Source organism: Triplophysa rosa, linkage group LG12 (assembly GCF_024868665.1).
Source record: "Triplophysa rosa linkage group LG12, Trosa_1v2, whole genome shotgun sequence".
Lineage (NCBI taxonomy): Eukaryota > Metazoa > Chordata > Actinopteri > Cypriniformes > Nemacheilidae > Triplophysa > Triplophysa rosa.
The window spans coordinates 1,425,122-1,440,429 of record NC_079901.1 but is presented as its reverse complement, the minus strand read 5'-3'; the positions used below and the strand labels follow the sequence as shown (position 1 = coordinate 1,440,429).

Here is a 15,308-nt window from a genome sequence, read left to right as displayed (position 1 = left end):
CAAATAAACTGAGAGAAAGCCAAGACAACACTGACATGTGTGCATCATCAGTATTCAGGCCTGTCATGATTATAGTGAATATATTGATTTAAACTGAATGCGAATATTATTGACAGTGAGTGCGTTTACATGTAGGGGTGTAACGATACTTCGTACTACGATATTTCGTGATGCAAAAATGTCACGATGCGCATTGAAGAGAGATGGGGATATTTTACGATATGATGTTTAATTGTATTCATTGAGCGGTCAAGACACTACCTACTCTGTGCCAGCGCGTCACGTGTGCTTATCTCACATATGCGCTAGAGAGAGAAGCACAAGACACAATCTGTGTCTCCAAGTGGTTTACAAAGCGTCATATTTTCCTTCACAATCGCCGTTAAAACACAGCAAACTTGAAGCGTGACTGCAGGCGAGTCACCCTAAAACTCATTACAAAGGCAGCACAAACGTGTTTAAATGCCAATGTTCATTTATCCACTAACGTGAGCTGCTGCATAACGTGATATGCAACATAAAGTAAGCCAAAAGAAACCAGCGCTGTACCGATCAGAGAAGCGATGAAGTGAGTCGTACTGTATATTAAAAGATCGAATGACATGATAAAAACAAGTATGTGATCTGCATGATTGAAGAAATGTAATACAGTTTATGTAATATGTCTTTTTGAAAGATGTTTCTCATTCATTACTGTCTCAAGCAAAGACAGCGCAGCTTCAAGGAGACACGAGCCAATAGCGCTTGAGCGTGAGCTCTGTCAGAGCGTTTCATTGGTTGAATGTACTGAATGAACACGCCCTTCACTGAACGAAGGAGTCAGTTGAGTCAAAATGAGACTGAATGAACTGCTACATGTCGTTCATGGTCTAATATTCTCTGTGTTGCAACAATGCATATCCAGTAGTTACTCAACTCTTCTGAAAAATATAGCTAATGACCTGGTTTCATTTAATTCTAAGGTAAAGTAAATGATGTCGAAACAGATAAATCTTTGTATGGAACATTTAATTACACCAATTAAATTAGTTAAACCAGATAGATTTTGTCGACTAAAACTAAAATGATGGGGATGACTAAAATATGACTAAAACTAAATTGCATTTTAGTCAGAAGACTATGACTAAACCAAAATCGAAATTTGCTGTCACTCAGTGACAAACCTGCAGTACAGAAGGTTCAGTTAAGCCTTAAAATGTTAAAATTCTTTATTAAGTTGTGTGTGCAACAAAATAAGTTACTGAAATTGTTAATATTTTGAAAATAAATGTTATTTGAATTTCAGTTTCATTTTTTAATTTTGTTCAGAATATCGAGATGTGTATCGTATCGTGAGCTGAGTGTATTGTTACACCCCTATTTACACGCATAACCAGTAAGGTCGTGTAAACACGTAAAACAGTTTTCTGTTATTGATTATCAATGGTGACGTCACTGCACGCGAGAAACCAGGCAAGACTTAAACTTCGATGTAGACGTGGTTTTCTGCGTAGCCGGTTTATTGATATGCATGTAAACAGGTTTCTTTTATAAGCTGATTTTCACACTCGGTGAGATGTTTATGTAGAAGTTGTGTGATACAGGCGATGATGTTTCTCTTCGTGTGTGTGCGTGTGTTGTTGGATCTCAGCGGCAGCAGCTCGGCACTTCGGTGGAGATGGAGATCGCCAAGATGCTGGAACAGAACACGAGCATCATGAAGTTCGGCTACCACTTCACTCAGCAGGGTCCTAGAGCCCGCGCTGCTGCCGCCATCACAAAAAACAATGACCTGGGTAAGATCACATGTACTCACACTCAATATAGAGCTTAAGTGGACATGTGTCAAACTCAACAGACGTTTGATTGAAGGACACCGTGGGGGGAGGGACTTATACTCCGGTGTGTCCTGATTGTTCCTTTTCTGTTTTCAACTATAATAAGCTCCATTACTCTCTTTCTTTCTCTTTCTTCTCGTGTAAAGTTTGGATCTGTCTCCTGTCCTCCAGTCTTATTATGTTAGCACACACACACAGACTGTGTAGTGTGACATGATGTCATGTGCCCAGCTCTGCTCCAGCGTCAAACACAACTTTAGGTATTATGTGTGAACGCACGGGTTTGAGCTGCTGATATTTGGGCATGTATGCTAACGGTCTGTTTTTAGTTGTCGTGTTGTTAAGGTGATGCTATGTTTGTGTTTTACTTGCATGTACATTGTACAAGAATTGATCAGATCCACACTGTGCTGAAATCACACGTGAACTAACCAAACACGCACACAATCCAGACACGATTAATGTGTGGTTCACTTTACACAGGAAAACAATCACCGTTCATTTAAGTGATATTGTAACGGAATCTAAACCCAAAATAATGATACCACCGAGTCTGTAAGAATGCAAAGTGAATTGAAAGTAAGGCTTGTTCCACAAAGTCATAAGACTCTTCAAACAGGCGTTTGTTTTTATTTTTTATGGACAGACGGTGAGTGAGGAGAATAAGTGATTTGACTGCTAGAAAGAGTTGTGTATGTTTGATTGTGTGTAACAGGATAACGGTTTGACTAACACACCTTTGATTCATTGAGCCTCTTTATGGAGCAGATCTCATTAAAGCTTGTGCTCGCTCACAGCATGTTCACATGGCACTCTCTCTCTCTCTCTTTCAGTGCGGCGGAGGCGAGTAGAGCGAGATCTGTAGAGTCTAGTCTCTCTCTGGAGCTGATCAGAGTCTTGTGCCAAACCCTCTGAGGGATCCACTTCACCTGAAGAAGGGACACAACTGGATATTCTCCTCTCTACTGTTTATACTCGAACATCTGTTTTGTTGTTTTATATTAATATTATTGTTGTTGTTTATTATGTTTGTTTTCGCAGCTGAAAAACAAAACTTTTTTTTATCATATTTTTGTGTTCTAGTCTCTGTAAGTGTTCAGAATGGACAGGTTTAAGACGGTTACACACATGCGCACATCATGCTCTAGAGAGATCTGGGGCTGATTCACAACTCGTCGCTCACATTCACTCAACTGTACTGAATCTGCTGTGTTCCCCGCTAAATGTGAGCTTCATCTGTCTTTGAAGGGCACAGTTAGTCATGAGGTGACGGTGGCATTGAGTGTAGTGCTGAAACACTCTCACTTCCATCACTCCGGCTGCTGCTGCTACTACTGACTGCCACATTTTCATCAGTTTGTGTTGTAGAACTCCAGAAACACACATGCGGTTCTGAGAAACTACAGGGCTCTTGAGGACTTGTGTCCCAGTTATGTCTGATTGAAACAAAACTGGTCCTGGATCAGCACCCATGAGAACTTTGACCCGTTTGACACCCACTGAACCATCTGTGCGGTTTAAGGTCCACCTTTGACTTTTCACGTATTGCTTGAAAGTGCCGAAAACAACAGTGCACTGTTTGCTGGGAGGAACAATTGACAGTTTTTCTGTAAATTGTTGTCAGCTATAGATTATTTCTAATGTAGATAAATGGCTTTTTTAATAACTATGCCAAAGACTAACATCGACATGCTCTGATATTTACTCTGGCAGGTCAATTTGGGGTTTTCGGGTTTAATATAGATGAGTTCATGTAGAGACAGAGAGCAAATAAAGACCATCTTCAGGCGAGTGGGCGGCCCTTCTGCAGCCTCGCCCCGTCTCCACACAGTGTCGCATGCATGTTTGCACGAGTTCTCTTGTCACTCAAGATATCTGACGTAATCTGCACATGGCTTGGTTTGGATGTGTTCATCGCTGGTGACGGGGTGTAATGTAGAGCACAGAGGCTTCGGCACGCTGGTCTCGTGCTCGCTGTGCATTACAGTACATACATGCTTTACATCTGTACTACACTTGGACCACTTTTCTCACCTTGATGTGTTTTTTCTTTTTACTTGTTTGTCTTGTAAAGATGACAGAGCCTTGTGTATCAATTGACTGTTCGTCCTTTACGTTTCTTTGCGAACGCATGCCGAGTCGTTCGTGTCTGTGGGGTTGTTATTTCCGCTCATCTTTCTTCGACTGGGTTTAACGGTTCATGCTTTGCTCATGTTTGGAAGCAGGAGCTGTGCAGTCTTACCAAGTTTGTTTCAGACATCCATCTCAAATCCTCTTCCGAAGAGATTCCTATGTATGCATTCAAATATCATGTATGTCATGTATTGAACACAGCACATATATTGCTGAGGTTTTATATACTAACGTTACACGTCCGGAGTCCAGAAGAGGAAATCTTGTTATGTACTGTTAATAACATACAACTCTGTAAAATATCAGACGTCCTCAATAAAAATGTATGTTTTTACAGATTTGTTGTTCTTTGTGTCAACCAGGGATGCAAACTTGTCACCTTTCATCGAAATTCGCCGTTTTGGATCCAAAATGGGTCATTATTGTGACTAGAGTAGATCTGATGAGTTTTTGAAAATGGGGGTGAGGGGGGTCTGTGAGCCTTTGGACGGGATCGCAGTGAATGAAATTATGAGAATCATGTCCAAGTGTTGTGGTAGTTTGCGGGTTATGTTTTGAATGCTGCGCAGATTGAGCGCACATACTCAGCTCGTAAATCAATTAGATGTAGTCGAATTACGCAGCAATTCGACTGCGCATTTCTGACCTACTTCAACACAACCGTCACTAAGCAACAGGTAAAGGCGCGTTGGTTTGTTTGCCTTTAAAGGAACGAAGCACAGACCCAAGAAACATAATATGGGGAAAGTGCGTTAACGCACTGTGACAACCGCTATCACCGCATTTACGGAGAAGCCCTGTTGTGTAAAAGGAATCGTACTGGACAACTAACGTTAGTTTTCTGTCACGTCACTCCCCGTAACGTTAAATGTGCTAATGATTCCACGGAGCTGATGGCAAACTGCTTTGTTATGTTTTGCACAGCCGATCTATCTACACAATAGCTGCGCTACAGTATAGTGTGACACCAGATCTAATGTACAAAATACTGTGAGTGTTGCGTTTGGTTTACTAACATTGCAGATAGTATCACACCTAATGTTGTTGTTACAATGCAACCTCTTGTGTAAAAATAAAATTGAAATCGGTCACTATGGTTACAGGCATGCTGTGCAAATAGTGTACGAGTTTGACAGTTCATTCATGTTTAGACTAGAGCTGTGACTGTAAGCTGTTGTGTGTTTATTAACAGAGTTAATTTGCAGAAACCGATAACTCGGTTTTTTATTGTGCATTCCAAGTAATATCATTTAAACAGTTCTATTGTTTTGATGAAGTAATAATAACCCAAAAAATACAGATAAATGACACAGTAAAAACACGATAACACAATAAAAACATGATTTATGAACATTAATAAAAACAGAGTTATCTGGTTTTGCAAATGAACTCTTCATGTGGTTGTCTAGACACTTTTAGCAGACCGTGGACTATTCGGATTTAAAACAACGTCGAGAGACCGACTGAAGGGGAACGTCTCGGTTACGACTGTAACCTCCGTTCCCTGATGGAGTGACTGGATGTGCTACTTGCACATTATAACATTTATGCGCATTAAATTTATAACGCACAAAAATTATATATATTGATGTTCAGTTTGACCATTCTGGTCGCAGTCTAGAGCACTGCTAAATGGAATTAAAATATTACACTTTAAACTGACCAGTAGGTGTCGCCAGGTATGTTTTAATAAATGAGTCATTCCACCGATTTGTTCAAACTGCATTTGAATCATTCACTCACTTCAATAAGTAAGGAAACACCGCTGTCTGTTGCTCAAAGACGTGCAACCGTTCAGCTGTTGGCTTGCTGTGTACATTTTCGTTGGCAAAAAACAACAACAAGGTAATGCACAGACTTAATTACCTGTTAAAATAAATGTGAATTTGAAGGTCTTTTTATATAATTTTGATCAAAATTTTGCCTCAAGTCTCTTCAAACTGGTGTGTGCGGAATGTAATGGGAGTGTCAAACTTTACTGACGAGGCGAGACACACCACGGATAAGTTCCGTTCCTTTTAATAAGGAGAGTTGCACAAGCAAACAGAAAACAGTCAAATAATCCACAGGTTAATCCACAGATAAATCGATAAGCAAAACACAGTCTGCACTAGCAACAAACATAAGACAACTAGACCTGACAAAGAACAATGGAATGGGGTGAGTTTATGGGTTGCAGGTGCGGGTGCAATCAGTATGCTGGGGAGAGTGGGCGTGGGAAATGGTGAGAGAGCGCTGGTGTAGGGGGCGTGGTCGGCAGAGGCACTGAGTTTGTGTCAGTACCCCAGCCTTCCCCCCCCCACCACGGTTCGTCCAAGCGGACCAAACAGGCCGACGGCCATTCCGAGGTACCTAGGACTGTTCCTCTGGCCCATACCCCTCCAAGTCCACCAGCTATTCTAAGTGACCGCCTCATTGCCTCAAGTTCAGAATGACCTCAATTCGGAACTTTTGATGGTTGGGGTCGATGGGAGGAGGAGGAAGATCATCAGCTGTACCAGGCTCTTTGGAGGGAACAGAAATAGGATTAGTGAAGGGCTTGAGGAGGGAAACATGAAATGAAGGTGAGATCCTTTAGTGATAGAGGAGTTGCAGATGGTAAGTGACTGGGTTAATCTGATGAAGGATGATGAAGGGTACGATATATTTTGGACTCAGCTTCCAACAGGGCTGCCGCAGAAGCAGATCTCAGGTGGAGAGCCAGACTTTCTGTCCAGGTTGGTATAGTGGTGTGGTGGATCAACGAGTGTCAGCCTGTACCTACTGTCTGTAGACAGCCTGTTGGAGTTGGTGGTGAGCTGCTGAGTCCCAGGCCCTATTGCTCTCCTGGAACCAGTGGTCCACAGCTGCAACAGTCGATGGGTCTCATCACCAAGGGAGCAGGGGAGGTTGGTACCCGAATATGCACTGAAAAGGGGTCATCCTGTTTAAAGCATGACGGAGAGAGTTCTGCGCATACTCGGCCCAGGCTAGATACCGGTGCCAGCTGTGTTGGTGGTTGTGGCAGTAAGATCTCAGGTATCTCCCGATATCCTGTATCTTCCACTGAGCATGGCCGTCGGCTTGAGGGTGGTAACAGGAGGTAAGACTGACAGTAACATTGAGGTGGTTGAAGAAGGCTTTCCAGACACGGGAGATTAATTGTGGGCCCCTGTCTGACACAATATCCTCCAGAATCCCGTAATTATGGAATACATGGTTGAAGAGGGCTTCGGCGGCTCAAAAGACAGTGGGTACTGTGGTAGGGACACGAGTCTGCATGCTTTAGAGAAGCGGTCGACAGTAACCAAGATGCAGGTGAAGGAGCCAAACGGGCAGATCTGTGATGAAATCTATAGCCAGGTGCGACCATGGGTGGTGAAGCACTGGTAAGGGCATGAGTTTACCTTCCGGAAGGCGACGGGGAGCTTTGGAGATGGCACAGACTGAGCAGCCCTTGACTGGGAGAATTGGGAGATATCCTGAGATATATCAGTAACGGGAGGATAGGAGCGAGAGGGTCAGCTAACTATCTGGGTAGCCTGATCCCGGAACAGAATTAGCTGAGTCCATGAGGGTGGCGTGAAACTCAGGTGGGAGGAAGTTCTTGTCCTCAGGACCTCCCGGCGGAGCAAGGTGATTACTGGTGGCTATCTCATCGTCCAGAGACCATATGATGGGGTTCAAGAAGATGGATAGAGGGAGGATGGGATCAGGTGCAGAGACCTTGGGAACTTCACTGTGCAGACAGTAAAAATTGACAAATCCTAAGAAGCAGTAGAGTTCTCTGACAGTGGTGGGTTGTGTGGCCCCTGGTCCATTTTGACTGCATTATGGCTGATGACTTAAGTAAGTCTCTTAAAATATCATTCGTAAAATTCTGAAAAATGGCTGGGGCATTTACTAAGCAAAAGGGCATGGCCAAATATTCATAGTGTCCAGAAGGGGTTATGAATCTTATGAATCTTCCATTCAATGCCAGCCCTTATCCAGATTAAATTTTAGGTGCTGTGCAGATCCAGTTTTGAGAAGATTGTGGCATGAGTTTATTGGCTGGGACCAGGGAAAGAGGGTAGGTGAACTTTTTAGTGAAGCTGTTTAGTGTCCGATAATCAATGCACGGTCTCAGACCCCCATCCTTCTTACCCACAAAGAAAAAACTGGAAGCGGCAGGGGACGTGGATGGACGAATGAAGTTCTGCGCCAATGCCTCCGAGATGTATTCCTCCATGACCTTCTGTTCCAGGATGGTGAGAGGGTATATCTGACCTTTGGGCATGGGGGCCCTAGGTAGCAGCTCAATGGCGCAGTCCCATGGCCGGTGAGGGGGAAGTTTGGTAGACAGTCTCTTGTAGAATATGTCCTGGAACGCCATGTACTCTTCTGGGACGTCGACGTTGGTGGAGGTTTCTGGACTCTCCACCGAAGTGATGCCCACTGGCATCGACTGGGGAGTAGCTGAGGATCGACTGGCAGAGCATACACAGTTCTGAAGACAGCTTTCACTCCAACTCCGGACCTTTCCGGTTTTCCAGTCGATGCGGGGTTGATGCTGTTGGAGCCAGGGTTCATGGTGGATCCTTCCAGAACCCAGAACGAGATGTCTTCGAGATGTCCGACTCTGAGAGACATTGTGGAGGAGTGATAGCAGATCCGGCCACAGCCCAGCGGCTTTCCGAGTATGTTGTGAATCCGTAGATTATGTTCATTTCGTTTCCTGGGGAGCCAGAGGGCGGTGAGCAGAGAGAGAAAGATGAAATTTCTGGTGGCAACAGAGTCGATTAGGGCTTTGACTGAAACGGATGAAGAAGGGGACATTACCATAACATCAGTGAGAGACAATTGAGTAGCTATAGAAGGAGACCAAATTGTACTCACTGAGGGTCGTGGCGGGCGCACGGGGCAGGATGCAATCATGTGTCCGGATCCGGGTCTGTGGTGTTGTCATCGTCACGTTGGTCAGGTCTTCTGTCACACTTTAACGCGGCAGCTCGAATTCTTACACATACAAAAAAGTATGAACATATTAGCCCGGTTCTGTCAACGTTGCACTGGTTACCTATAAAGCATTGCGTTAACTTTAAAATCTTGCTTATTACCTATAAAGCCCTACATGGTTTAGTGTCACGGTCCTGCCTTCTTGTTCATGACTTTCTAGTCGTGTGGCAGGATCGGGACAGATCCCTTATGTTTTATGTGAGAAAGTCATGAGTTGTTTATGTTTTTACATCACATGTGCTTTCTCGTGTCTTGTCATTGGCCCCGCCCCTCTCGTTTCCTGTATTGCTTCCCTGCCGTGTCTCATGTTCGCCACCTGCCCTCGTTAATTATCCCTCGTTTGTATTCCCCTTTAAATAGTCCTCATGTTTTATTGTCCTGTGCTCTTGCGTTGTACCTGTACCTTGTACCTTGTGCTCATGTTCTTGTACCTTGTTCTTGTGCTCATGCTGTTACCCGTGTTCCTGTTCCTCGCCTTGTTCGTGAATTGTGAGTTTTGTGTTTTGCCATACCCTGCCTTAGTTACCATGCCGTGTTTTTTGTAAGACATTGTGTCGTGTTATATTTTAGTTATTTTTGTCCTGCTGTTTTAGCCCCCTCGTGGGAAGTCTTTTGGTTTCTGTTTTTATTATTAGTCCTGTCTTCGTTACAACCTCGTGGGCAGCATGAGCACTGGGCGGTCCCACCTCGCTCGCCTCCTCTGTGGACTTCACCAGGGGAGCGAGAGCGTGGACGAGTACGTGGAGAGGTTCCTGGATGTTGCCGAGAATGGTGTCTTCGGGGAGGAGAACCTCGCGGTGCTATTTAACTCCGGTCTCAGGGACCCACTTTCGCAGGCGGAGATGAGGGTGTTGAGGCCGCTGGACTCCAGCCGGTGCAGCCGGTGTCCAGTCAGGTGTCCAGTCCAGTGTCCAGTCCGGCAGCCAGTCCAGTGTCCAGTCCGATGTCCTGTTCTGTCTCCAGTCGTGTGCCCAGTCCGGTGCAGCCGGGTTCCAGTGCAGTGTCCAGAATGGAATGCAGTCCGGTACCCAGTATGGTGACCAGCCTGGTGCAGCCGGGACTCAGCCCGGAGCAACACGCCTTCCCGCCGGTGAGTCTGCCGGCCCTCCAGCCGGCTACTCCGCCGGCACCTAGCCGGGTCCGGTCGGCAGCCAAGCCGGCTCCGGCCCCTACTAAACCCCCCGGGACTTCGCGCTCCTAAGCGCCGCCCTGGTCTAAGACTGTTCCACCTAGCCCCAATCCTTCTGGACTTCCCCATGTGAACTCTGGTGTTGCCCCACCCCCCCCTCCCATGTTTGTTGTTTTTGCTGTTCCACCCCAACCCAGTTATTGTATTTTCTGCATTGCCCTTGGTTGTGTTTTTAATGTGTATTTGGTTCTTGTCTATGTCCCAGTCTGTCATGTCTTGTTAGTCGACCCCTTGGTGAACACCTGGGGGTGTTCATTAAGGGGGGGGGCTCTGTCACGGTCCTGCCTTCTTGTTCATGATTTTCTAGTCGTGTGGCAGGATCGGGACAGATCCCTTATGTTTTATGTGAGAAAGTCATGAGTTGTTTACGTTTTTACAGTTTAAATCTAGACTAAAGACGCATCTTTTTAATCTTGCATACACTACACTTCCATAATATAAATCCTCTGAGGGTTTAGGCTGCATTAGTTAGATCAACCGGAACCAAAAACACAACTGATGTACTTGTTGCATCAAAGAGTGCAGAACAGTACTCTACTCTCAGCCAGTCTTGTCTCATTGTTCCAAGGTTACCACAGCGAGCAGGATGCAGTTCATGGCCTGACCTGATGGTAGAGCGGAGAATGGGAAGCGGCGACCTGACAAGAGCTGAGATGATAGAGCTGGATAAAGAAGGACGCGGTCACTTGACACGTCTTTGCTACAAAATTTCAAATGCTATTAGATTATTAATGATAATCTTAAAACTATAATTTACCTTATTAGTAAGTCTATTTATTTTATTTAGCATTGTTGTGCAAGCACTGTGGAGCTTGTGCAGAGGCAGCAGCTTTTGCCAGAGGGGAACTGGAACTGTTCTTTTGCACTATTTGCCTGGCCGGGGGTGCTGCTTTAGAATTTTAAAGTTTTACTTAATTAATATTGCATATAGGAATTTATAGTCTGTTATATTTGACCTGTGCTTCTCTCTCCTTTATCTTAAATGTGTGCTCTCACTGTGCGTGCATGTGTGCATGTCTGTGTGTCTGTGTGTGTGTGTACTTGTCTGTGTGTGTGTGTGTGTGTGTGTGTGTGTGTGTGTGTGTGTCTGTGTCTATGTCTATGTGTGTTAGTACGTGTGCATATTGTGTGTGTGTGGAGTGTTTTGTATGTGGGTGTGTCTGTCTTCAGTGTTTTCAACTTTTTCTTATTTTTGCAGGTACAACTTTAATTGTTTTGCTTATAGTCAATATGTCTCATGTACAGCTGCTTTGTAACAATGAAAATTGTAAAAAGCGCTATATAAATAAAGTTGAGTTGAGTCCACTTTATACACAATATCACCTGTCGGAGAGACAGTTAAGTGTCTCAACACGTTCTGCATTTGGGGGCTTCCAAAAGTGATTCTTTGAAAAGACTTTGATGGATGACCGTGAAAACCTTACACATATACAGTATGTGACCCTGGACAACAAAACCTTATGGGTCAATTTTTCGAAATTGAGATTTATACATCATCTGAAAGCTGAATAAAAAAGCTTTCCATTGATGTATAGTTCGGCCGAGATACAACTATTTAAAACTGGAATCTGAGGGTGCAAAAAAATCTAAATATTGAGAAAATCGCCTATGATGTTGTTAATTGGAGGGGCTGTAGCAGGCAGTTGTTAGAAAAACAGGTTTGTTTTAATGCTCTCTATGGGTTTACTGCTGTAATGATGTTGTGGAGAGTCCATGAACCCGAAAGCAGAAATTCTAAGCTTTACATACATACCAAACTCGAAACTCGTAAGACTCTCTTTGGAAGTAAATGTTTTCTATTTATTATATTTATTGCATAATTTCCTGTTTTATACTTCTGTCACTACTTATTAGGAATGTAACAATATCAAAATCTCACGGTACAATAATACCTCAGTGTAGTGTCTGCGGTACAGTATTTAAAAAGTTGAAAAAAAGTACATTAAGTGTTTAATAAACAATTATTGTACATTGCAATGATGTACAAATTAACCAGGTCATATCCTGTCCTCTTTTCTTTATCCTCTAATCTTAACGGTTGCTTAGAGGTATGAGGTATAGTATGAGATACTGTAGGTCAAATGACTTACAATTTGCTATTATAAAATAAAAACTGCACCAGCTGGACTTTGACAGAGGTCATATCTATTATCTTGTTTTACATTCTCTATGTTAAAGGCCCAGAAGACCTATCATTTCATACAGTCATGTGACCACGATAATATTGAGACAATTTTGCTAGTGTGATACCATGAAATTTATAATATTATTACATCCCTCCTACTTATTATATTAGTATGTATTTGTAAAGCTGTAAAAGATGTTAAGCATGCTATAGAAATGAAATTGAATTGAATTTACTTATGTTGTTGGTTTGGCCAACTTCAAAATCTGATATGGTAACAGGTAAAGTTTAATTTGAATCAGATTTCAGAGTTTCAGTGATTGTCTGGAGATGTCTGCAGCATGATGTCATTATGACTTCATCACTCGAACATCCCTAACCCTCAGACCCCTACTGCTACAAGGGAAATGAGTCATTACACTTTGTGTGTGTGTGTGTGTGTGTGTGTGTGTGTGTGTGTGTGTGTGAGAGAGAGAGAGGGGAGGGTTATGGAAAATTGTTAGCTTTAGGTTGACGACATTCAAATGTTGTATTTTTACCAGATGTATTCTTCATGTTTGTTCTAGGATTAATCTTGACCCAGATGAATGGCTGTATTCTGATCATCTCATGCTGGTTCTGTGTGTTTGACTGAATCGGATGAAGGAGAAACCGCAGATCTTCTCAGCAGATCGATCCAGTGAGCCATACGTCATTTGGGTTTAGTCACAGAATCAAATATCAGAAGATCCAGAACATCGTAATCCTACATCTAACACTCCACATTTTGTCCAGATAGTAAGAATACAGAGTCATTCCTGACTAAAACACAGAGCTATAACAGGGAGAACTCGAGCAGCCATGAGGTCAAATTAAACAAGACACCATACTAGCTTGCGTGCGTGAATGCGTAGACAGTCAAGCTCTTGCAAATGATCCAGAATGCAGCTGCACGTCTAATTTTCAATCAGCCTAAGAGCACCCATGTAACACCCCTCCTGATTTTACTTCACTGGCTGCCAGTTGCCGCCCGCATCAAGTTTAAATCTCTGACACTGGCCTTCGGGACTATAACGGCGAATTCTCCCCTGTACCTTAACCCACTGCTCCAGGTCTACATCTCCTCCCGTCATCTTCGCTCTAAAAATGAGTGACGCCTGGTTGTTCCATCACAGCAAGTGTTAACCGGTCCTACTCGCCTCGAACCGGCGTCGGTCCGGATGGGAGACGGGCGCTAGAGCGCCTCTGTTGGTTGGGGAAGTGAGGTTTCCTTGCACAGCACTCTCTCGCTGGCCTCCGTTACACGGGGCACCAAATTGCTTGCAAAAACCTTTACTCATTCGGTTCCACTGTGGTGGAATAAACTGCTAAAGTTCTAACAATAACTGTAAACAATTTGTGTACATAAAAAATATGTTTTATGTGCTTTACACACCAGTGAATGTGACTGGAGGCGTGGCTCTGAAGGGAGGGCGGGATTTTAATGCAGGTGCAGCAGGGCTGTTTGATAAACTAGGCCTTTTTTCATTTGTGCTTCAATATTGGATTTGGATTTGGATTCAATTTATTGTCATTGCACATGTACAAGTACAAGGCAACGAAATGTGACCTCTGCATTTAACCCATCCAGAGAGTAGTGAACACACGTACCCCCGGAGCAGTGGGCAGCTATCACTACAGCGCCCGGGGAGCAAGTAGGGGTAAGGTGCCTTGCTCAAGGGCACCTCAGTTGTTACCCGCCGGCCCTGGGAATCGAACCGGCAACCTTCTGGTCATGAGTCCGACTCTCTAACCATTAGGCCACAACTGCCCCTTTTTATAGAATTGTATTTCTATTCTATAGAATATAGAAATGTATACAATTTTGGCACTACATACATGCAACTAAATGATTATTGTGTACTCTCGTGTGTATTGAAGCAGTTATAACAGTGTAAAGATGAAATGCTTGCAATGTGACACTTTTACAACAGGAAACTGATGCATGCAGTGACGTGTTTGCTTAGCAATTGTCACAAAAGCCACAGTGTGAAGAGGGTTGAAGACCCTTAGTATATTATGGTTCTGGGTTTTGTTGACTATGATCGGTCTACGAAAGATGAATCTTGTGTTATTAATTTGGTCTTGCTAAGTTCCACATTCATAAATGTAAATATTTAAAGGTTAAACCTCTCTTTTTTTGTCTTTATGAAAGAATTTGAAAAATACCTAATGTCAATTAAATCGTCAGAGAAAAAAAGCTGTTAAAACATTATCAGTTCTTTTTATCTCTTTAATGTCGTGTAATCCTCTTAATTTGTTAATATGATTTATTTTATTCCCTCCTCCCTGGTTATTTTGTGTATTTTCTGTACTTTGTGCTGTATGGTTTTTTTTGTAAAAAGACCCTTAGTCATTAGTGCTTGCGCGCCATCTACAGACTGAAAGAAAAATAACATGCAGTATCGACACTAACCAGCGGGAGGCAGTGAAAGGCTGATGATCAAACAGTAAAATACTTTTTTATTTATTGTTTTTTTATTGCAGTAGTACAGTAACGCTGGTTTCATACATTACATGTATATGTTTCTTGCATGTAACTTAAGGTTAATAGTTGGCCTTGATGACCGCTGTGCCACTCTGCACTACCATTTTATTTATTTCTGTATAATTGTTTACCTTTCTAATCTGATGGCTCCTTTAAGTAATGAGAAAGTGTGATGAAAAGTGTAGCATGAAAGACTTGGCAGAGGTGTTTGAGTTCATACTGCTCATGTGATATATCATTTAATTTTAGCACTGCTGGACATGCTTTTGACAAGCATGACCAATATTAGAACAAACAGTGATGTGTGTGATGTTTAATGAAGTGATGATGATCAGAGAGTTTTCTCGTTTTCTCTCTCTAACAGTACACAGATGATTTGTCTTTTCTTATACATGACTAAGTGCTTGTGTTGTCGGTGTGAGGTAATACACAAGAATGCACAGATGAATAATACTCCAGAACCATCGAACACCTGCCGTAGGAACATTTCGACCCCAGAGAGACCGTTGTGACCTCTCTAACACTGATCGCTCATGGTTACACTCAAACCTTCACATTTCT

At 43.1% G+C, this 15,308-nt stretch overlaps 1 protein-coding gene across 2 annotated transcripts in view; it reads left to right on the top strand.

Annotated features, from left to right (window-relative positions):
* tmod2 (tropomodulin 2) overlaps window positions 1-4,278 on the top strand; it is a 36,986-nt gene extending 32,708 nt beyond the window's left edge. Inside the window, exons 9-10 of one of the 2 annotated variants that reach the window (XM_057348226.1) lie at window positions 1,631-1,775; window positions 2,651-4,278. In XM_057348226.1, the coding sequence (XP_057204209.1) occupies window positions 1,631-1,775; window positions 2,651-2,682 (177 nt within the window). In that variant the 3' untranslated portion in view covers window positions 2,683-4,278. Of the gene's footprint in view, window positions 1-1,630; window positions 1,776-1,963; window positions 2,586-2,650 lie in introns of those variants that run through there. The other variant, XM_057348225.1, reaches the window with a different exon arrangement.
* Window positions 4,279-15,308: the final 11,030 nt, after the last annotated feature.